This window comes from Galeopterus variegatus, unplaced genomic scaffold (genome assembly GCF_000696425.1).
Source record: "Galeopterus variegatus unplaced genomic scaffold, G_variegatus-3.0.2 Scaffold287, whole genome shotgun sequence".
In the NCBI taxonomy this organism is placed as follows: Eukaryota; Metazoa; Chordata; class Mammalia; order Dermoptera; family Cynocephalidae; genus Galeopterus; species Galeopterus variegatus.
This window is the reverse complement of record NW_007726398.1, coordinates 446,731-471,590: the sequence shown is the minus strand read 5'-3', so window position 1 is coordinate 471,590 and position 24,860 is coordinate 446,731. Positions and strand designations below refer to the sequence as shown.

Sequence of the window (24,860 nt, the reverse complement as noted above, 5' to 3'; positions counted from 1 at the left end):
ACAGACACTTGACTTTATGTTTATAATATACGGTCTATCTTCCTGGCTCTTGAGCTTCCTGTACTGCATCGGGTCAAGATGACATGAGCTTGAAGATTCTATTCACTTATTCTCCCTCATTCTCATAAGAATTAAAGTGGTTTGACTTTAGTTCCAACATATGTACCACGGCATTAACATGCTTCACATTAGGTCAAGTGTGCTTAAAAATATATACATGCACACTGTACAAGCACACGCACACAAACATGTGCACAAATACATTTGAAATAGACACCCAATTGTTGAACATCCCAAAACGGAAAGATTGCACATTTCTAGTGTTGCTTTGCTTTATGGCTGGCAAGTTGCCTGTAACATGAATCTCTCACTGGCAATCATTTTCAAAGTATATAACATGAAACCAGTTGTTTATGAATAAGGCAACTAACCAGAATTATGGCAGATGCAGTATATAGTGGGGGGAGGAGAGGAATGATGCCTCTGATACAGATATCACCTCTTAAGCAAAGGGGACAAATATTTAAATAAGGACATGGTGTCATCTTGTTGATAACTGTACTGCATCAGTTGTCAGTAAATTTAAGCTCTATTAAATGCTAGTAAATTAAACACTACGTATATAATTATAACGTATGAAATACCCAGGAAGCTGAAAAGCCTAATGTATGGCCAAATCCTTCCTTAAAAGGGAACATTTTTATTACAGATATAAAGGAATTTAACTTAAAAGTTAAAATTTTAGTCAATTTTATTGATAAAAGTCTCTTTCCGTAATCAATAAGAAAATTTTCTTCTAAATAGAGTTTTACAAATTTCTCAGACGAACCATTATAAAGATCTTTTGGTATGTTCTTTTGTATTTGAAATATCTCTTGCTTGAAATTCAATTCAGTCTTAAAATAGCAACTATATCATTTCCTAACCATTTCCCTTTAGTAACAGCAAACTCCAGAGACTAGTAGAGCAGCATTCATGTGCCCGGAAAAAGAATCTTATAGATAATTTAAACATAAAACTTGGCTACTCATTAAGGGGCAGTGCATGCATATTTGTAAATATTAATGGAAGACAAAAGTAAAGCCTGACAAAAGTGAAATCATTGTACTGTAAAGACTAGATCTAAGCAGAGTTCAGATTTTGCCTTTCAACATTATTTCTTACAGGGCTGTCTAAATATATACCTCATTAACTTTGGTCTAATTCTTTCCAAAATACAAGTGGGTTCTGGAGAATGTAGATAGTACAAATCAGCTTTCTTTCAAAGCTAAGGTTTATAGCAACTGATTCTTTAAAGAAGATGAAGCCTCATGCATGAGATAAATTCCCTCATCTGCTTTCATGATTGACATGTCCATTTGGTTGGTTTCATGGGGGCAGGGGAGCAGGAGCACGGCCTGACTCACAGGGCAGAGCCCTCAGGTTTGAGGCTGTTTTATACGACTGCCCGCAAGTGCAGTCTACTGTCACATCTTCTCTTCAGACCTGCATTATCAGATTTTTAACATTGGCAACAAATGCTCTTCTCTGAGCCTCAACACAGTTATTCTTTAAATACGGTTCTATTTCCTTGGTAAAGCCTCTTCTGAGGTGCTAAATTTAGCACTGCCAATCAGAGGAACAGGTGGCCTGTGACACCACCAAATAGGTATTCTCCCATCAGGCTTCCCTAGGAGAGCCAATCACCAGACCCTGCCCTGAGGATGTGGGCCGTCAGCAGATCTGGCAAATATAAGGGCCTGCCAGCCCCTAGCTCTTGAGCAGTCGTGCATTCCCAGCCTCGCCTCGGGTGTAGGGATTGCATAGAAAAGCAAAACTACACAGTCCAGACTGTGTAGTTTTGTTTTCAGGTTTAGAGGCTCACCGATTCATGTCGGAGATGGTCGAAAAAACCAACTCTACATAGGACGTCGTTTCAGAAGTAACCTTGGGCTTAGTCCCACCCTTTTTGGGCACTCTTGAGCAATCAGGTGAGCAGCATCTTTTATTTTAATAGTACAGTCACTTCCTTACTGATTTCTAACTCCTGATTATTTTTTGTATGCTAAATGCCTATGTAGAAGTGCTTGTGTGACTACCTGTTGCTGGTGCTGACCCCATTTTATTCCAATCTGCTTTTTAAATTCTGTTTTTAAAATGTGTGAACAATTTTCTTTAATAAGTTGAATGCTTTACCATATCAGCAGAATCAATGGTTCAAATCGTTTCAGTGCACTTACTCTTCTAAAAGTTGAGGTCTGAAATGGTGATAGAAATGCCTGCTTCTTTTCTAGTCTCTTTAGGTCTGTTGAGAATGTTCAAGGTTATATTACTCAGTGATGGAGCGAGGCACACCAAGAATAGCTCTGATAAAATGCGGGTGGTATCAGCTACACCCTGATGACTTTTTAAGGGAATCAACTGCTGAGGTATCAATTGCAGGACAGTGACAGAACACTTGCCTGCTGTCAGTCAAAGCTGGAGAGGTTATTTTAGGAGCATGACATTTTAGATGCATACCTCCAGCTCTAATCAGACAAAAGGCCTCTGAAGAGTAAGTGCTAAGCAAGAAAGCTTACTTAGACAACAGGAATATAACACCAATTTAGGTCAGTTAATTGCAACATATTTAGAAATTTGGAATAAAGCTATGTAATTGTTTTCTAAAATACTCAGAATCTCATTATTCATTTTAATTCAACTCACAATCCAATTATATATCAGATAAATGTTGATGCTAAGAAGGGGAAGAAGTAATGTTTAAAGGCTCTTTATTTCTAAATACACTTTGATTTCCTATCTTCCTGGAATGTGGTTACTAGTTGTTAATGCCTGTAAATACATAGATATATACGTAATCATGTATTAGATATGTAAGAAGATGCTATTTTTAGAAGAGGCACTAGCTTGTGAACAGGAAAAGTTAGACACAAAAAGCTGCTTATCCTAAGGATAGTATGCTACAAAAAGAAATTCTTGACAAAAGTTTTACAAAAAGCTTCTAGATATTGCCTAAAATTTCCAAATGTAAACTTGTTTTTCTCAAAGAATGTTGGTTTCATTATCTTTTTAACTAAGTAAAAAGTACCAATAAGGTAAAGCACTATCACTAGCGGAAAATTGATCCATAAAGTTTTAGTGAACAGAGGACTTTATGAAAAATCATAATGAAGCAATTGACAATTCAGAAGTTGCCTTTTTATTTCAGAGCAATGGAATCGTCACATTGAATAATTAGTTATTTACGCATAGGAAAATTCTTTACATAATCTCTCTGAAACTGATAGACGATGTACTTTCTGCCACTTAACAAAAGGACTTAACTACAAATTTTATATTCATTTCTTTGTTGTTGACTATTTCGTGTTACAAAAGCATAGGTCTTTTCGCTTCATCTACATTTCATACCAGCCTTTCATTATCCAGAGTTTGCACATTGTTCCATGTTAAGAACTCAAGCCAGTGCTTTTCTCTCAAATCTTTAATAAATTTTGGCCTGTTCCCTTAAATTAAAATTCTTCCAAATATATACTTCAGTAGTAGCAATATTTATTGCACAGTTACTGTATGAAGAAATGTTAAGAAATAGAAAGCACCTCATGCTGTCTACAAAAAGCTTGCATATTTGATAAGGTTTACCAAAGCTTTTCAAGTCAGGAAGGGAATAATAAACTTCAAATTTTTAATTTTAGTGATCACTTGAAGTAATCAGATCATGCCTAAATCGATGTCAGCTTTATAAACATAGGTACAGGGAGTGAAAAATATTGGGGAAAGGGAAAGTTTTTAAAAATAATTGTCTCTAACACATTAAGCTAATGCAGAGACTTATTTTACTTTTGTCACAAGTCCCTTTAATTACTCTTTACTTCCTACCCCCTCACATTACTACAGCTTTCCTTTTTTTCAATTGTTAATCTGATTTCCCACCATTGGTGAGACTGAATGTTCCCTTGTTGACCACTAGAGTACATTGCTTGCTGTTTGGTTAATTTTTTTTCCATTTCCCTCTTGACTTGCCACTTTGTGTTAGGCTTTAAGTCAACTCAGAGGTCAACTGTTCAAATTCAAGCCACAGAGGAGAAGTTCTGCCCATCACTCTAGGCATACAGATGACGTATGGAGCAATCCATTTGGAGAAATGGGTGTCTCTGCTATCCACAAAGAGGGGCCCTAGCTGTGACATCCTAAATGATTTTCTCTTCCTTTTCAGAGTGCCTAAAAAGATGACAACTCAAGCACCGACGTTTAAGCAGCCGTTACAAAGCGTTGTGGTACTGGAGGGTAGTACCGCAACCTTTGAGGCTCACGTTAGTGGTAAGCGCCCACATTCACGCTTTTGATTCCTTTGTGTCCACTTCAGGAAGTGATAGAGGATTTGAGGCCAAGTTCAAGCCTTGCTTTCACTTTGTAAAATTGGTCCAACGCTATGGAAGGGTCATTTTAAGGGTATACCATTCACAGAGCACTGACAAAATCTGACAATGTAATGGCTTGAAAATGTTTTATTCATACTTATAATTTCACAAAGCAAAAAATAATTAGCACTGCATTAAAATTGCTGTCAGAATCAAGCAGCTAAGTAGGACCAAATTTGGCCATTCTATATTTGGGTTCAGCTGAGAAGCCAGACTGGAAGCCAAGAACTCAAGCCCAATAGGAGCCAGCCATAGAGCTGAAGGGGACACAATCTCGGCTGACTGCTCTGTGCACCTGAATTTCAGGTGTTTAATATGGAAGATAACAATACATCCCATATGGAAGATAACAATGCATCCCACCCGACTTTCCTCAGAGGCAGGACTGTTCAGTGATAAACTATCTCCTAATTATTTTATTCTTTTATTTTCAATCTCTATTAGGTGATTCTAGTAAATTAAAAGACTTTCCAATCATCTTGAAATGATAAGAAATATTATATGTCACTCCGGTGTCTATATGAGAAAAACAGACATTGACCCTAGAATTTTATTTAAAAGGAAATTCCTCTATTTCTTTTTTGCCTTCTTTTTTTTCTTCATAACTCAGTTTAGAGATGGTTTCAGAAAACGTATGATTTCTGAAGCCTATCATCTGTTGAAAAAATGGGGGTAGTCTACAAACAATACTGTAAATAATTTCAAAATTATTTAATCAATGTTGTCTCCTGCACTACTGTAACTGGCCACATAAGATTATGTGGATTAATTGAAAATCGTGCTTGATCCTTAATTTAGTGCACCTCCATGGTGCACCACACCTCTTTTTTTTAAATGGTTTATAATAAAGATATAAAATAAAATTTTCTTTTTCTTTCTTTTTTTCCTACTTTATGCACCAATCATAACTGCACAACACTTTATTTTACATTGCACAAATATCATATAATCATTATTCATTTTCTATTCTATGAAGGTATTTCAAAAAATTTATGGAAAGACTTGTATTCTCCTTTAATTCAATTTTCCACAAACTTTTAAAAGTATCCTCTTATACGCATATAGAGATCAATTCAATTCTCCACAAGCATGATAAATTCATATTGACTTCCAAATCATTCACTTATTTATCTTATAATGCTCAGTCAGTTCTGAACTAAGCAGAACACATGTGGTTGCCGTGGAAATCTGCCTGCTTGGGGGGTAGTGGAGTCCGGATAAATTCATATTGACTTCCAAATCATTCACTTATTTATCTTATAATGCTCAGTCAGTTCTAAACTAAGCAGAACACATGTGGTTTCCGTGGAAATCTGCCTGCTTGGGGGGTAGTGGAGTCCAACTTCTTCATAGCTTCTTGTTCCTTCACACTATGTGCTAACAAATTCTTAGAAAAACACCTGAAAATATTTGATACACGTGAATTAGTCTAATAAGCTATTCACTCGGTCATACAAAATAGATTTTCTCTCAATTTATCTTTACCTCCCAGCTTAAGGAGATAGATCATCAGCCTTTATGCCAAATGAAGAATAAACCATGCTCTGAACTTGCCTCATAACTTCTGAATGCACAGCTTTAAACACACTTAAAACATCAAACCATAGACATGTAGTTCTTAGCTCTACAATTTATCATGGGTAAAGAGAATTTGGCTTTCCCCCTGCAACTCCAAGCATACATGTTGTTCTGAAAGAATAGGTTTGGCTTAGTCTCTTATGTAAGAAACTGCCTCTTCACGTTATGGTATTTTTATTGATTGCACATCTGAAAGCGGGAGAGTTCAGGAAGACAGTGTCCCTCTAAACGCAGAGGATGAAGGGGAGCATGCCCTCCTGGGCTTGTCAGGCACAGATTTTAGATCCCTCTGCTGCTTTCTCTTTTCACTTGTTTTCTAAGAGGACAACAGTCACTTTTTATTTCAAAGTTTCCTTAGCTCTTTACTTTTATAAATCTCTTTTATGATTATAATGATGTCTCAAATTACATCAGATAGAGTCCTGGGCAGGAGGGCAAGTGATAGAAATACTAGTTCTCTGTGTGCCACTGCTGACTGAGGGACCTTGGGAAAATCATTAAGCCTCTTTGGCCTCAGTTTCCTCCCTTATAAAATGAAGGCCCTGGCCTCTCTACATGAACCCTCAGACCTTCCTAATGGTCTGCAAGTTTACTTTTATCATGCGACTGTCAGGTTTTCACAACCATTAGATGGCATTCCACTCTGGATATCTTTTACTGGTTAGGGCAAGACGGTGAACATAATGGGACAGGGTAGAGGACTTTGCAGTGCCCGCTAAAACTTAAAAGTGAATTGTCCTTGCTCTTCAGGTTTCCCAGTTCCTGAGGTGAGCTGGTTTAGGGATGGCCAGGTGATTTCCACTTCAACTCTGCCCGGCGTGCAGATCTCCTTTAGCGATGGCCGCGCTAGACTGACGATCCCCGCCGTGACGACAGCCAACAGTGGACGATACTCCCTAAGAGCCACCAATGGATCTGGACAAGCAACTAGTACTGCTGAGCTTCTCGTGACAGGTAGGCTGGTGGGGACCTGCCAGTCCTCTGCTCCCCAGAGGGTATCTCTGGCACATAGGAAAGGGGTCCAGAAAGAGCTACATGAGCACAAGCAGATGCAGCTCTGGACCTAGAGCAGGGCCCACTGGAGGTCGAATTTATAACAAAGTTGTTTGCCTTGTGGAACTCAATTTTCCTCTCAAAATGCAGCACAAAAGTGGCTGAGAATCAGTTTCTCTATCCACACATTGAACACTCAAAAGTGTGTTAAGGAAATATTAAAAATCATGTTTCTCAGCAAGTAGAAAGATTTGGAGCCTTGTTTATACGCCTAGTCATGAATAAGAGATATTCTCATATATCTCCAGGAATTCACACTTTTAACAAGCACCCAAAGGATTCTGCTGTAGGTGGTCCACGTCTAGACCACCCATTTAAAAAACATTAAAAATATTTCACAGTAAACATACCCAGAAATAGGCAAATGCTTGTTTATTATTCAATGCATGACACAATTTGCCAGAAAAGTTATCAACAATCTTAGTGGCCTCTTTAGTTTTTCTCTACTCTTTACTACCCAGTGAAACATTAATACACAGAACATTTGCATTACTCTGCCCACTACATAGCAATACCTTGCATGAACTGCATAATGTTACATATGCTTATCCAGTAAACTATACCTCCTGCAGTATTCAGCTATAGGGTTATAATTGACCTAAACCAGAAAGCACAGGTAACTTCAGGTATGAAATATAACACACATTCAGAATATGCAGAATGGAAAATGCATAGGATTGGCAGCATCTGCTGTTGGTTATCACTAAAAAACATGTCAAAGTTAATTCCATTCACTCTTCACATTTATCAAATAAAAAATGTCTTTCAACACAACCAAAATTATACCCTTTCTGTCATATTATTAACACAAAATTACATCATTATTGGAATTAACATCTTAAAAGCAGGTAAATATTTGGGTTATTTGAATACTGATCAAGTTGGAGAAGATTGAGGGTTTTTTTTTTAAATTAAATTAAAATTTAATGATTTTGTAAATCACAGGTGCACCCATCGTTTCAACCACTGGAATTCATTTTAATGCAACATACTGAAATTTGCAGTTGTTTCAACTTGTTAATATAGTGCTAGATGTGAGATTGGAAGGAAGTGCTGGAAAGATTCTCTAGAAATGTTATAACAATATATAGATTTTTTTTCTTTAAAACAACAACAAAAGGTTGTGGCCTAGGACTGCTAAGGAAAACAAAGCACAAAAAATACAATACAGTGGCAGGATAGTCTTCTGAGATCTCCTGGCTCCATTCTTGCGTCACCTGCTTGGGGAGCTGGGTTCAAGGACAGTCAAGGATGTTGGAATCAGCGAGTCATCGCCTGGTTCTGGAATCAGAACAGTTGATTGTTTAAAAATAGCCTGTGGGGAGCTCTCTGGCTCGCGGTCCTCATTTCCTTCTCTGCCCCCTGCAGCGGAGACAGCGCCACCCAACTTCGCGCAACGACTGCAGAGCATGACCGTGAGACAAGGAAGCCAAGTGCGACTCCAAGTGAGAGTGACTGGAATCCCTACACCTGTGGTGAAGTTCTATCGGGACGGAGCCGAAATCCAGAGCTCCCTGGATTTTCAAATTTCACAAGAAGGCGACCTCTACAGCTTACTGATTGCGGAAGCGTACCCCGAAGACTCCGGCACCTACTCCGTCAACGCCACCAACAGCGTTGGGAGAGCTACTTCGACTGCCGAATTGCTGGTTCAAGGTGCGTGCGGGAGGCGGGGGGACAGAGAGGAGGGGGAGAGGAGGGCTCGTCCTGGAAGGGGGAAGGGCTATTTGTATTTTCAAATTATTGGCAAATAATAGAATTTTTAAAAATGGTTCTAAGTAAATTCTTACCTAATAATGAACATTTTCTATTTTTTAAACCTAATTTATATTCATCTCCAAAACTTTCTGCATTTTCCTCCATTGGGATGCCCAGAAAGTCTAATGAACTTTGTAGTCAGAAGTAACAGAATCGCTTTAAAACTGGGTCACTGTGCCTCCTCCTAAAGATTCATCTTTCCCTTTCTGCAGGTGAAGAAGTGGTGCCCGCTAAAAAGACAAAGACAATTGTATCGACTGCTCAGATTTCAGAAACAAGAGAAACCCGAATTGAAAAGGTATTTTTCTGTTCTGTCGGTTTTCAGGCCTTTCGGATTATTGCTCCCCAGCTATTCCTATTAAACATGGACTTTATTTTAATCTTTTACAGAAGATTGAAGCCCACTTTGATGCCAGATCGATTGCAACAGTTGAGATGGTGGTAGATGGTGCCGCTGGGCAGCAGCTGCCACATAAAACACCTCCCAGGATACCTCCCAAGCCAAAGTCGAGGTCTCCCACACCACCGTCCATTGCTGCCAAAACACAGTTGGCTCGACAGCAGTCTCCATCGCCCATAAGACACTCCCCTTCCCCCGTCAGACATGTGCGGGCACCGACCCCATCCCCAGTCAGGTAAAGCTTCTTTAAAGAGATCAGGTTATAATGCATTTTCTAATTAGGTTTCATGCAATCAAAAATGTAGCATGCGACAAAGGAGATGAACCAAAAAGTTACCGAATATAGTTTTCACAAATCTTTACTCTCCATAGGTAAATTGAAGAACTTTATAAACTCTAATTCTAAATTCTTATTTATATTCCATTTAATAAATACCTAATTTAGGAGCCAAAAATAGCACAGTAAAATAAGAGCAAAGAATTTAAGGTTGAAAGTTTTAAGCTCAATCCGCCCAATCACTTGCTGACATTTTGATATAGGGCAATAATTACGATAATAAAATAATTGCTACTATATATTGATCATTTCCTCTATGCCAGGCATTTGATTGGCACTCTACATACATTATCCCATTAAATATTTACAACCTCTAAGAATTATTGTTCTCAATCATATTGATAAGTAACTGGAGCTAAAAAAGTTAAGTAGTTTGCTCAAGGTCCTAATTGTGTTATCTGTAAATTAAGGGAATCGCAATAAGAATGATATTAAGGTGTGTTGTGAGGATTCAATGAGATTATTAGTTGAAGGTGCTTTAGAAAGGTAAATAGAAAATAGTTGAAGGTAAATAGAAAATAATTATACAGGGCTGGCCAGTTAGCTCAGTTGGTTAGAGCATGGTGTTGGTAACAGCGAGGTCAAGTGTTTGAATTACCATACCAGCCAGCTGCCCCCCACCAAAAAAGAAAATGATCTTATGCTCAGGTAATAAGTAAAACCTCCTAAATATTTGGCATATCCTTATGTTATCTAGAAAACACATGGATTTCTATGTTTAGTTAATATAGAGGTATTTTAGAGGATGAGCATGTATCATCAAGACTCAGAAATCATATGATCAAGTGTAAACTATCTACAGCAGATTTGAAACTTTGGGGTTTAGTTTAACATGATGAGGTTTTTAATATAATGAACTGGAAAATTTGAGCAAACAAAAATGTTTCTTGACCAATTTAAATGAAGTAAAAAACATGTAGAGGAAGTTCTCCTGCCAGAAAAATTTTAAAAGAAGAATAATGAATAATAGAGAGCTGACCTAAAAATCATTCACCCTTACTGTGAAGTTACTGTAGTTAAAACAGTATGATATTGGTAAATGAAGAGAAATATACATCAGGGGAGCAGAACAGAGTCCAGAAATAGATCCAAGTATAAAGGGAATTTGATTTTTAATCAAAGTGACCTTTCAATTCTGGGGGGTGGGTGGGGACGGTATTTTACTCAATAAAAAATACTGGCCCAGTTAGCTATCCATTTAGAAGAAAACAAACATAAACGTCTACCTCAGACCTTTTGCAAAATAAATCCCAGCTTGCTGAAGGAGTTAAATTATAAAACTCTTTAAAGAAAAGAGAGAAGAAAATTTGGGAAAACATTTGTGGGGTAGAGTTTTCAAAAATAGGTTTATAGATTCAACAACGTAAAAATAAAAATATATATATTGCAAAAGCAACCAATCAATGCATTTATGAAAAACACTTCAGAGATGCCCCTTCCTTACAATACTTCATTAACTGCCATAAAAGTCTGATAATAAACATACAATGACTACACTGTGAACATCAGCCTAGAAATAGTGCATAACCTACACAAATGTAAGAGGGTACTATAAAAAGTTTGTGAAAAAATAGAATCAAAAAATAATACAAATCTTTCCGTGAACTTTTTGAAGACCCCTCGTTCATGTTTATGCTGGATAAAACCCCATAAATACGCAAAATGCAAGCAGAGGGATGGGGGGAATGTTTGCAACACTTATGACAAAGAACTTCTATACCAAATGTAATAAAAAGCTTCCACAAATTAATTTTTAAAGGAAAAAACATGCAACACAAATGAAAAAATGGACAAAAGATACAAACAAGTACTTCACAGAAGAGGCAATATAAATGTTCAATAAACATTAAAAAATGATAAATACTTCCCAATCTTTATTATTTTGGCCAGTTAAAAAATTAAAGATATTGGCAAACACTAATATGAAGCTGGGGAAAAAAGCTCCATTTTAAAAACATATCTATCAATCAAATAAAAAAAGTGTTCGGTCTCAGACTAGCTCCAAGTTTGCACACCATAAAATCACAACACAGGCCAAAAGCAATTTCTAGGGAAGATAACAACCTTACCACATTTTTAATCTATGCCTACTGCCTACGGGTCGTTTAGAATTATGGAGTGTCCCTAATCCCAAGGAGCATTTTGACTATCTTAGCTGTTCTGAGTTTATTAATAACCACCCAAATGATTTAGCCTCAAAAATTCACTTTTAAATAATTAAGAAATAAAAATGCCAATTTGTGGAGAAAATAATGGTTATTCAAGATAGACTACTTTCTAAATGTCTCCTAGTTTAATCTTGATTTTTGTTATAGAGCAAGGCAAACATATTCCTTTGAATAAGGTGCATTGTATCTAGCTGTTACCAGGTGATTATTTTTTATTGTAAGTGCAGAAATAAGCACTTTGCTATAATGACTAAAATTACACTGATTTTCACAGTTATGGGCTTACCTGTGGCCTGCTGCTAATCATTCATGTCATGCTAATCACATCTTTAACTTTTTAAATTAAACCCACTTTACTAGGTACAGCAAGAACAAGGCACATGTTCAAACTTGGGAGTGCATGCCTCTTTGCTTTTCTTCAATTGGTGTAGAACCTACATTATTCTAACTTGGTCTTTGTTATATTTCTAAGGCAGTCATTTGCAAAATAAAGATACGTTCCCTAGATCTCCCTTTAGTTTGATTACAACTTCATGTATAAAGTGGAAATTTATTTTCACAAAAAAAGCCCTTCTTCAGGAAAATGATTAAACATTTCTTTGTGAAACTGGTTAATGTTGTAATGCACTGTTAAGTTATCCTGTAATTTAGGGCAAACATCAATTGTACCTTGTGCTTAATTAGAATAATTGCTTCATTTATGATCAGTGTAAGCTAAATATCTTATATAGTGCCAGAATACATTTATAAACATTTTCCTATATGCAGAATTAGTAAAATGCAATGATACTCATAAGACAATACTGCCACCTAGAGAAGAAATGTAATAAACTTTACTGATTAAGAAATCGGTTTTCAAATTTTTTATCTTAAAATAGTTGACCAATCTCCAGAATTATTGCTATTGATCAGAAACTGTCTTTTTTTTTTTTTTTGGCTATTAATACCAGGATTTAGCACCTATATTTTTCAACAGATGCTATTTGCACTTCATATACACCTAAAAAGCAAACAATGAAAACTATTTTGGAATAAGCCACTTTATCAATTTAACGCAAAGCCATAGAATCATTAAGTTTCAAATTAGCCAATTCCCATGGTAACTCTTAGAATGTTTAAAAGGAGTCCAGAATACAATACAGAAACAGTGAGTGTAAACAAATACACAGGAAATTAAAAAGAGCAGTCCACAAACATTTTGACTACAGCAGCAGTTTACAAAGTCCATCGAACAGCCTATACCCAAAAAGGTCTGCAAAACTTCATGAGAACGTTTCCTCCTGGTTTGGAAATTCACAAGGCATATAGACATGGTGAAGGCTGTGAGAGTTCTGCAGGGAAAAAAAAAAAAAGCTTAACTTGTTTAGCCTAGAGTGGCATAGGCATTTTGATTACAGAAATCTTTCTTCATATAACACTTATTTGGCATCCCCTTATCACCCCAGAACTGGGAATACAAAGAAATTTTCAGTATGATTACCAGATTTACCATGGCCTTTCTTTGGCTTTATATTCTTCTGTCTTGATTTATTTTTAATGAGAGAAGGTGGAGCAGGGCACAAAATTCTTGAGCTTATTTGGAATTAAGTCTGATTCCTTTGCAGATAAGAATAAGGCTTATTGAGATTTAAAACAAATTACTTCCAAGTACACTATTTACCCTCTGAATAGGTCATCAAGGCACACATTTAAAAACTCTGCCTTAAAAACTTCCAGATTTTCATCCCATTATTCAAATTCAATTACCCCTACCAGAGTTCCTCTCCTTGGCAAAAGTTCCTGACCTCTTTCGTTTGGTTTTCAGGTCCGTGTCTCCAGCTGCAAGGATCTCCACGTCCCCTATCAGATCTGTTAAATCTCCCTCACTCATCCGTAAGACACAGACAACCACCATGGTCACGGGCCCTGAAGTGCCTCCCCCTTGGAAGCAAGAAGGCTACATGGCCTCCTCGTCTGAAGCTGAGATGAGAGAGACAATGATGACAGGCTCTACTCAGATCAGGACAGAAGAGAGATGGGAAGGGAGATACGGTGTCCAGGAGCAAATGACTATCAGTGGAGCTGCTAGTGCTGCCGCCAGCGTGTCTGCTGTCGCTGCTGGTGCTAAAGAGGTACCCTTAGAACTGTTTTATTTTTGTTTTTTCTTATTTCATGTTCTGGTTCTTCCAACCAGAATTCTGCCATGAAACTCAGTCTGTATAGGTTGGAGGAGAAATGCATACGAACATAAAAATATAACAGTAACTGAAGACCAAATTTGGTGGTCATGCTTTGTAAAAGTATTTTTGATTGGAACAAAGGCTCTAATCTGTGAAGTTTATGTGAAATATGGATTTTAATGATACAGAACATATATCTTCTGGTGATGATAAATGCTTATTTATGTGTATATTTCACACTGGGTAGCTCAGTTTCCATTGTGCTTTTATATTTTCTACCAGGCATGTCATTTTAAAAAGTAATGTACTTGGTCATTTCCAATCCAGGTGAAACAAGAAACTGACAAAAGTGCAGCTGTTGCAACTGTTGTTGCTGCTGTTGATATGGCCAGAGTGAGAGAACCAGTTATCAGTGCTGTAGAGCAGACTGCTCAGAGGACAACCACGACTGCTGTGCGTGTCCAACCTGCTCAACAACAGGTATGCACGGGGCCACCAGGGCAGGGTGGGAGGAGCGGCGCAGAGCCGGGTCCTTTGGGACAACTTTACCCCACCACCCCCCAGCAGGCTTTGCCTACACAAATCCCACGAGGAACCAGTGGTCAAATCACATTGAGGGCAGCACTGAGCCCAGCGTGGCCCACACTTTTAGAACTTTCTGAGCAAAAGATGACGTTAGATACCAAAGGTGTTAAGATGTAAATATCATAAGGGCAGATTAGGCCAGAAATGCCTGGGCTGTGTCAGGCAGGCAGAAGTTAACTATGTATTCAAGGTATCAAGGGACTCATTGAGAAAGCCAGCTGAACCAGAGACCAGTCCAATCCAGCGCTTAGTGGCTTCACAAGCCAGGCATGGAAACCGCTATTTCAGGGCAGACATTGCATTTATCTCTAAGCTCCCCAAAGGACGTTTGCTTTTACTTTCCTCAAAACAAACATAACACTTACTTCATGGCTGAAAAGTGTTATAATTCCAGGATAATTTTTCACCTCATATTTGAAGAGATTTTCTATTATAGTTTAAAATCACTCTAGCTTTCCTCTTTACCTTCTCTTGTGCTACATTTATGTCTTAATCCTGATATATTACTGTAATTTTTTATATAAGGTGCACTCCAGTGTTTCCTTCCTTTCCTCTCTGAAAATCAGGTAAGAAAGGAGGCGGAGAAGACTGCCATAACTAAGGTAGTAGTGGCCGCCGATAAAGCCAAGGAACAAGAATTAAAATCAAGAACCAGAGAAGTAATTACGACAAAGCAAGAGCAGATGCACGTAACTCATGAGCAGGTGAAAATGATTTTTGGCTTGAAATTCACTGATGTTGTTATATGTATCAACACAGATGATAATCTTTACTGGGAAGGTGTTGTTTCTTTGGCCACAGGTTGTTAGCACACTAATAAAATGCCCTTGTCATATGTGTGTATTCTTGGGTACTGGATACCAATGTCCCTTAGAGTCAATGAATGCTCCTCTTGTGTAGATGAAAGGAGGCATCTCTGTGACACACACTGGGAGTAGAAACAGGGATCTCACCTACTTTGACCTGGGGATACACTGACAAAATCTGTGACTGTGATGAGGGGACAAAGAGGGATAAAACCAGGAGGGAGAAATAGTTGCTGAGGTAGGAAGGGGAGGAGTGGAAGAGAATAGTTAACACACTTTGCTTTTAAAAATTTAGCAACTGCTTCCTGAATCCTTAGGAGGAAATTCGCACATGGGTTTGAAGCAGATGGATAGGGTAGCCTTAGTAAGCCAAATATCCAGAAAAGGTGAAAAGGACAGCCCCATGCTTGAAAGCATTTGGGGACAGATTGGATAAGGCTGGTTGATAGGGCTGTTGGCTAGTGGAGCCAATTGCCAGTTGGGTGGTTTGAGAAGATGAACTTTCAAAACTTTTTCGACTCTGAGATCCTGCATTTCAGTGATGAGATGTCTCCGAATGGCAAAGAGGTAGATGGGGAAAACTGCCCACCTACATACACACAGACCTTTGACATCCAGATGGAAACACTGCATCCTTCAAGAGTTAAAGATTTAGAAAAAATTTTGCCTAGCATATTGCAAAAATGTCTCGATTTTAGAAAAGTAAGTCTCAGTACTCCAAACCATCACAGTATTTAAGAAAAATTTCAAAACAAAAATATTTTATAAATGCAGATTATTATCCATGCTTGATTTCTCATATACAAAGTAAGAGTCAGACAAAATTACTTCTAAGGCCTTCCATTCTAATATCCTGTACTCTAAGATTACCTTTAGATGACAGAGTTTGCCTGGAATAATATTGCCATATATCATTTATAAAAATTGGGAGTCTTTTTAAAGAAGACTGAAACGCTCCTGTTCTAAACAAAGTGTTGAATTCAACTTTTTTTCTGTAAGTAGTCTAATTTATGGTTTAGGCAGAGAAAGAACACAGTCATGTTAATAAACATGAGATTATTTATTTTATTTTGTGACATCTCCAGAAAAGGGGTTTTCCTTCTTCAAATTCCTATTTTGTTATATTTAATAAACACCATGTCACTTATATTAGAGATCAGGAAACAATAAGGTTTTGTTTTATCATTGATTGCAGATAAGAAAAGAAACTGAAAAAACATTTGTACCAAAGGTAGTAATTTCCGCAACTAAAGCCAAAGAACAAGAAACTAGAATTACTGGAGAAATTACTACAAAACAAGAACAAAAACAAGTAACTCAAGAAACAGTAAGTCCAATTTTGTAAATATCTTGTAGCTCATTGACACACGCCAGCTGCATGTACCTTATAACCAAAACCTCTAAGAGGAGTCTTTCGTCATGTAGTTTCTCTCTCTTTCTCTATGTCTAGTATTAAAACTCTGGTGCGATGGAAATTCTGTTCTCATTGCACTATTTTCCATTCATCTGATCTGTTTTGGGGGAGATCATCTATCTACTAGAACAGTTTGGGGCACATATATGAAGTTTCTAGAGCATATATAAGGGGAAGATAGATATCACCCCAGTCCAGTTCCCCGGGGGTACAGTCAACTTTTTCATGCATAGCCTGAGCCCTCAGTCATTTATTGTAATACACAAACTTTACATAGCTATAAGACACACATGCATGCATACACACACATGCACACACATATACGTACATCAGCCATGCACACTACAATTAAATAGTAAGGGAAAGTGAGGAAATGCTAGACATCAGAGAAAACCAGCACTTCTCCAAGAAAGTGCCTGTAATTCATGGCTGATAGGCAGTGACCTAGATGTTTTTGCTGCTTTTGTGCCCTAGAGCTGTGTTAGGACAATCTCAATGTCACCCAAATCCACTTCTGTCCCATGCGTGAAATCCAGCCTTCACTGTCAGGAGAGAGGCATCTATTTCGAATTCTTCATGTTTGAGGGGTACCTGTGCTCACCTCTCATAATCTCAAGCTCTTTGTCAATCCCAGAGATACTTGTCCACTTGAGAACATTATACACTTAAAAGTCTGGCCACAGGCTGCTGACTGAATTTCCTTCTCCTTACTGTGAGAGACTTTGAAAGCAGCAAGAGTAATAATCTCAAGCTCTTTGTCAATCCCAGAGATACTTGTCCACTTGAGAACATTATACACTTAGAAGTCTGGCCACAGGCTGCTGACTGAATTTCCTTCTCCTTACTGTGAGAGACTTTGAAAGCAGCAAGAGTGCTCCTTGGCACAATGAAGGACATAGAAGCTCCTGCTGCGTTGAGATGCTGGTGACTGAAAGTTCAACCAGCCTATCATCTTCCAGCCATTCGTCAGTAGCCACTTACTGGGTTCCCTAACATGTCAACATGTCTCAAAGATGAGACCTTTTCAGTTCCAGAACAGTTTGCTAAGGAGCAGGTGGGCAGAAAAAAAGCCCATTCCTCAGGAAAACAAAAGTCTGTGTCTAGGCCCCTAGAATGGGAATGTGACATTTTCTGTCTCATCACGAAGCATTCTGTGTTCTCCTGAATGCTGCAAGGCCATCTTACCATTTCATTTGTGCCTTTTGAAACTCAAATCTGTATTTTACTCTAAATATCAGATAAGACAGGAAACTGAGGCAACCAGTGCGTCCATGGTGGTAGTTGCCACTGCAAAGTCCACAAAACTAGAAACAGTCCTGGGAGCTCAAGAAGAAATTGCCACACAGGATCAGATGCACCTCCCTCATGAACAGGTGATGATTCCCTGCCAATAGGAAGGTCACTCTTGCACTGTTTCACTTGCAAGCCCCTACATGTTCATCGTGGGTCTTAACCATCACTTCTTCACTTCCTCCTCTTCTTAACACTGACATAGAAAACTCTTCCAAATCTCTCAGGAGCCTTTGCCCCCCATCTAGCCTTCACCCCCACCTCTCCTTCCTAACTTTCAGACTTTCTTTGAATTGTTACTAATACAATTTCTAATTCCCTTTAATATCTTCCTGTTGAAGTAAACTCCAGTGCACAAGTCAATTGATAAAATGCAAAATCATGTGTTATTTCTGACTCTACTGGAATTTCCCATAGAGTGTAAGAATTACGTGAGAAAGAGAAATAGCATTCATTAGTCTTTTCTTGCTAATCACATTTTTTCTTTTTGACTAAACTTATTATTTTGTTATTCTTACCAATGAAACTGTCTGAATGATCAAAGCAACTGAATGATATATGTAATTAAGATGTTCTTGAATAGGAAGAAGTTTTGCCACTTTTCCTGGTTTTGACTTATGTTTTTCTTATTAGAGGTTTATGAAATGTAATGACCACTTTCTCATTTGTTTTTAACCATACGAGCAGATAATGAAGGAAACTAGGAAAACAGTGGTACCTAAAGTCATAGTTGCCACACCCAAAGTCAAAGAACAAGATTTAGTATCAAGAACTAGAGAAGGCATCACTACCAAAAAAGAACAAGTGCAAATAACTCAAGAAAAGGTGAATACAGATATTTGAGATGTGAACAGTTCATCTTTAAACTAATTTCTAGTAAATCATTAACTACTACGTGGTATGAATTATTAATCTGTGTTTTCCTTTTTAAATCCCCATCTAAAAACGGTAAATATGTGACTGATTACCATTAATTTTATCTGTACATTTGATTTTCATCCATCTGTAACATTTGTAATTCATTTTATTCACCATTACTCTTTGCATGAAGATTAGCATTTTTAGCTTGATTTCTAAAAAGCAATATAGGAAATCATCTGGAGACTTTTTTTTACAGCTAACATTTCTAAGTTTTGATTCTCAGTCAGTGTATGCAAACATTGCCAAGTGAAAGTTAATTTCTCTTGTGTATTTAACCCTGAATAACATTATCTTGCATCCCTACTTGGGGCGGGGAGGGAGGGTCACATCATGTGTGTTTGAAGCCCCAAACAACTTAAACCTTGATTTTACTGTAATAATCAGATGAAAAAGGAAGCTGAGAAGACTGCCTTGTCTACAATAGCAGTTGCTACTGCTAAAGCCAAAGAACAAGAAACAATTTTGAGAACTAGAGAAGGAATAGCTACTAGACAAGAACAGATCCAAGTTACTCATGGAAAGGTGACTATTTCTAGTACAAGTGTGAAGTCCCTATTTTAATACATTAATACCAAATCTTATGTGAAATACCCTATTGTAATACATTAATACCAGATCTCAGAATTTCTTATGTATGAGACACTAATAACCAAATTTATTTTTTAGACAAACAATTGGAAACTTAAAAAAACCAAATTATTTATTATTGTTAATATTACTACATATCTTTCCGCACTTATTTCTTCACCATTTCCCCACTTACTCTTCACCATTATTTTCAGCTTTTTATTAACATCTAGAAATCTTCCAGAAGTTGATGATTGAAATTGCATGAAGGCTAATTTTAAGGGACTCCATGAGCATTTAAAAAACCCCACAAAAGTTGTATAAGTAAATGATGAGTCTTACTTACTACTGAGAAGATGTGTGTTTTGAGGGGTCATAAATTCAGTGTACTACATCATAGAGTATGAACTTTTTTCAGTAAATTACCCATAATTTTCTTTATGCAAAACTTTATCTTTTTTTCCCCCTGTAAATATCAGATGAGAAAGAAGCTGAGAAAATTGTAGTGCCTGCTGTAGCAGCTCCCACTAAAACTAAAGAAGACGCAATATTAAAATCTAGAGAAGTACCCAACTAGAACGTTTACATATAAGCTTTGAAAAGGTTACTTCATCTGTTTGTAGCTATGAAATTTCCATGAGCTGAACTACTTCCCATTACTCTGTCACTTTTCCCAAATGAGCTATTTGCCTAATTTTATTCCTTATTGCTCGTATAGTATTTGGAAGTTAGCAACTAAAGTTTTTCAATTTCATTAGCATCATGGCCTGAGTCCTATTTGTATTTCCCCCAATGTGGTTTTTATCTCTACGTCTTTATTTTTTTCTAAGACCTTATTTAAGATAAACTTTTTAAACCTTTACCCAAGTCTAATATTTAATAGCATATCAGTCTTTCAAAAGTCTCATAGCTGACAGAAATTCCACTATTTAATATACTTCGTGAGTGATTAATTTAAAATTTTTGTTTCTGTTCACATTTTGTCATGAATTTGACTATATTATTTTTATTGTTAAAAATTAGCTAAGGATGGAAGCTGGGAAAATGTCTATACCTAAGGTAATAGTTACCACTGCAAAATCCACTGAACCAGCCACACTGATAAGGACTAGAGAAGGATTTGATATTAAGCAACAACAAATACACTTTTTCGAGAGGAGATGAAAACTGATGCTGTGGGGTTGAAAAGCATTGTTTCCCATTTTATCATCAGCTGTCATAACTTTCCATTCATCATGAGTTGTGCTTTTCGTATTCCATCAACTTGCTTAAATGATCAAAAAACATTAGAAATGATTAGATTCAGTCCAGGTCCTCCAGTGGAACAGTTAGCATTTCTAGTTGTGAAAAGCCAGGTTAAATAACACTTTTTGTGTGCCTTAAATTAATTCTCAGCATTTAACTGGTGTGAATTGTGGTCTCCTATTCCAATTCATCTTCCTGCTTATGTAGGTTCCGAAAATATGAAGGATACTAGTGTCCACTAAGAAATAAAAGCAGCTACGAGCATAGAGTACTCATGTGTAGTTGTCTACCAAACAGCAGATGCGTATGGTTTTGATGTACATTAATTCAAGAAACAATACAAATGATAATTTCTTTGAGCCTAAGATTCCTCATTGTTAAAATAAATAAAATTAAAACTTAACCTGACTACCTTGTATCATAGACTGGTTGAAAAGGTCAAATGAGATACAGTGAAGTATAATTACTTTGTAAGCAGTATGGATAGCAACAAGTATTTATTTAGTGTTACCTGTAGAAAATGTTAACATTTTAAAACATATATAAAATTAAAGTCAGCTAATTGCCTATATGGTTAAAATAAAGGAAACAAACAACTCACCTATGCCTCGTGTATATTTTATGGTTTTTTCTAAGATGCCATCTAAAGTGAAAATTGTATTTGCAATTCTTCAAGGAAGATTAGGTTGCGGCTTTCTAGAAGGAAGCACTGGGATTAAGCCCATGGTCACTAAAGGCCCAATTCTATCTCAAAAAAATCTAATTTACATCTTAAATGGTTTAGAGAATAACTTTAAAAGGTATACAGGTAGCATGCTTGAAAAAAATTTCTGTGGCATTCTAGATTCTATTCACAGCTGCAGAAAAGAAAACTGAATATGAATAAAATATTCCAGCCTTACTTTTAAAGTGTGCTGGATGAACATGGCCATTTTTAAGTATTGCATAGGGTCATAATATGTAAGCCATATTGACTACTTTGCTTTCTCTAAAATAGAAACTCCTTTGCAAATTGTGACCCATTTACGTTAACCAGATTCATAAAAATGAGAAAACAATAGTTTTGTTTCCGTCTTCTCTTTAACTCCCAATAATAAGCAAAGCAAATTGAACTTCAAAGTGAAAGAGTGTTCTCTTGAATCCAAACATGATAACGTTTCATTGTAATCACAATATTTTCATTTACATGTTTTAAGAGAGATGTTTTCTAATAGATTAAACAAATTTTATCCATAGGGAGCCATAAGTTAATTCATGTGCTCACTCTGTGTTCATGACCTTTCATGTTATCTCCGATTTGCATGCAACCATATAACTCTGTAGCACCTGATTTTTCTGGATGGGATGATGACAGTAATTGAGTGCACTTTTATCATCACTGTCACTGCATTGACACCAGACTACATGATCGACAAGATAATAAAAATTATCAGTGAAGATAACCAGCTCCAAAATTCTGATTTCTGAATTGCTAATTGACTGTCTGCCTAGATAAATTACTAAACAATTCAAAAATCTTATGATTTTATATACATTTTGTGTTGTCCTATGTCGTGTCTATGTGATTTAATGTGTAGTACAATTAAGCAGATATACAAAGAGTGTGTCTAAATAGACGTCTGTACAATATAATAATCAAGGAAATATTAAGTTCCCAAAAGTATTTCTGAGTTACATTTCTGGACACATTAACATTGCTGTATAACATGAATGCCATTTCCCTTTCGTGCCTTTAGGCATTTGTCTGTTCTGAATGACTATCCTAGGAGGAGATGTCCCCAGGAGGATGTCCCTAGGAGGAGATGTCCCAGCCTGACTTTGACATTACTATGTATTAATTCTGGAAACCTTCTCTCCAGGTGGACGTTGGGAAAAGGGCTGAAGCTGTAGCAACCGTTGTTGCTGCTGTAGACCAGGCCCGTGTTAGAGAGCCCAGAGAGCCCAGGCATCCTGAAGAATCATATGCTCAGAAGACCACTTTGGAGTATGGATATAAGGAGCACGTTTCTGCCACGAAGGTGGTTGAGCATCCCCAGCGTCCAGCCTCAGAACCCCATGTTGTCCCTAAAGCAGTCAAGCCTGTGGTAATCCAGGCTCCTTCTGAGACTCATATCAAAACTACTGATGAAATGGGAATGCACATATCATCACAGGTAAGTCTGTACCTGCTGATTTTTCACCCTCTTCACGGGAAAGCAACCTTCACTGCTCTGGTCATCTGGTGGACAGTGATATCACTGAGTTTCATTTCCATGCAGATCAAGAAAACTACAGATCTAACAACGGAAAGATTAGTCCATGTGGATAAACGCCCCCGCACAGCAAGCCCTCACTTTACTGTTTCAAAAATTTCTGTTCCTAAGCCGGAACATGGATATGAGGTAAGAAATTAAAGAGCATAATAAAGAAATGTTTAGCTCAAAGGAAATAAGTATCTAGGTTGTGATGTTGAGTATCTTTGGTGTAGGCAATCACAGGCCTTCTTTTGGTGGTGTGTTTGCATTTATGGTAGACTCAGATGCCACAGAGGTTTAGTTTCTGAAACTTGCCCAGCAGGGTGAGCCTAGAGTAACAGGTGGTTATCTCACACTTCTGAGGAAGCACAGATCGTTACAGGCTTCTCTGTGCTTCACGTTTCAAATATAGCTCGAACTCAGTTGTTTTGATTACTACTGTTCTAATGATTTTGTAAAAGGTATAGTTTTATAAAACTATACCTTTTAGTGTCCCTTATGCTGTGAGACATTTCAGAGTAACTTAACTGCGAACATATTTCAATAATAAAGACATCTTTGAGAAATCTTATGTTTGTACACTTAATATAGCAAAGTGAAGAGGTGGTACTATGTGGTAGTTGGGTTGGATTATGGAATCAAACAGCCCTGGGTTAGTGTCCTACCTCTGCCCCTTATTAGCTCTGTCCTCAAGGGAAAGTAGAAATATATGTAAAATTCAAGCAAATATGCAAGTAAAATACATGTAAAAACCTTAGTAAGTTGACAGCACATAATAACACTCAATATTAGTAACTATTGTTTTTATTTTACTCATCTAAGAAATAGAATCCAAACCTTTTATGCCTTCAAAGAATCATCAGGTACATATAATGCCTATATTTGGGATAGTCCCAAATTACTATTAAAACCAAACAATCATAGACAGCAACAGAATATAAAAATATTAAGAAAGCCTTTATAATATTTTTTCAGAACCTCTCTATTTTCACCTTTCACACAGATTTGTGGCTAAACCCAAATGTGCTTTTTTTTCAAAGTAGTTCTTAGGAATTTACTAAGTATTTTAATAATTTCTTGATTTTGAATTTCCCACTGTATTGTTTTCAAATGTAGCATTTACTGGGATAGTTAAGTAAAAATTCACAACTGAGCTTTAGAAGATCCTCAGTTCTGTAATGTAACAGCTGTAAACTAAAGAATTCTTAATAAAACTCTTTTGAAAAGATATTTTAAATGTATTTTATAAACTAACAGGAATGACACTGAGCTTTGTAACTGGCTTATCTCTGACTTTTCATTAACTCTAAGAGTGATAATGAGAGCATTAAAAAATGTACCATATAGAAAATAGACTCATGAACAGACTATGGGAATACTAGTGGCAAAGCTGTGATGACTCAGAGGACAGTTAAGTGACTTTATTTTCTGACTCCCTTTCCATTTAGGCATCGATAGCCGGTAGTGCTATTGCCACATTACAGAAAGAGTTGTCAGCCACATCTTCTACTCAGAAGATCACCAAATCGGTGAAAGCTCCTACCGTGAAGCCTGCAGAGACTAGAGTAAGGGCAGAGCCCACCCCCTCACCACAGTTCCCTTTTGCTGACACACCAGATACTTACAAGAGTCAAGCTGGCATTGAAGTGAAAAAGGAACTGGGGGTGAGCATCACCGGTGGCACAGTCCGTGAAGAGCGCTTCAAAGTACTGCACGGGCGTGAAGCCAAGGTTGGTCACTGGGAAGCACACTCTTTCTTAACCCACCCGTGGCGCAGAGCCAGGCTCTGGCCAGTTTGTTCTGCAAAAGCATTCGCCAGGAGTCTTGACTTCCTCCTTTACCATGCTCCCACTTTATTTTATTGGGCATGGTATAGATCAGAGGTCTTTTTCTCAAATTATTTCTGTAATTTTGCATGTGCTAAGAGTTTATGAGATTTTCCCTAATT

At 37.2% G+C, this 24,860-nt stretch overlaps 1 protein-coding gene across 1 annotated transcript in view; it reads left to right on the top strand.

Annotated features, from left to right (window-relative positions):
• Positions 1-1,758: 1,758 nt before the first annotated feature.
• Positions 1,759-24,860, top strand: part of TTN (titin) — a 274,143-nt gene continuing 251,041 nt past the window's right edge. Inside the window, exons 1-16 of the mRNA XM_008567052.1 lie at positions 1,759-1,970; positions 4,193-4,296; positions 6,726-6,929; positions 8,397-8,684; positions 8,999-9,084; positions 9,177-9,421; positions 13,496-13,802; positions 14,178-14,330; positions 15,002-15,139; positions 16,437-16,568; positions 17,894-18,028; positions 18,633-18,770; positions 19,251-19,388; positions 22,538-22,831; positions 22,937-23,059; positions 24,361-24,642. Of these exons, the coding sequence (XP_008565274.1) occupies positions 4,206-4,296; positions 6,726-6,929; positions 8,397-8,684; positions 8,999-9,084; positions 9,177-9,421; positions 13,496-13,802; positions 14,178-14,330; positions 15,002-15,139; positions 16,437-16,568; positions 17,894-18,028; positions 18,633-18,770; positions 19,251-19,388; positions 22,538-22,831; positions 22,937-23,059; positions 24,361-24,642 (2,754 nt within the window). The 5' untranslated portion in view covers positions 1,759-1,970; positions 4,193-4,205. The remainder of the gene's footprint in view (positions 1,971-4,192; positions 4,297-6,725; positions 6,930-8,396; positions 8,685-8,998; positions 9,085-9,176; positions 9,422-13,495; positions 13,803-14,177; positions 14,331-15,001; positions 15,140-16,436; positions 16,569-17,893; positions 18,029-18,632; positions 18,771-19,250; positions 19,389-22,537; positions 22,832-22,936; positions 23,060-24,360; positions 24,643-24,860) is intronic.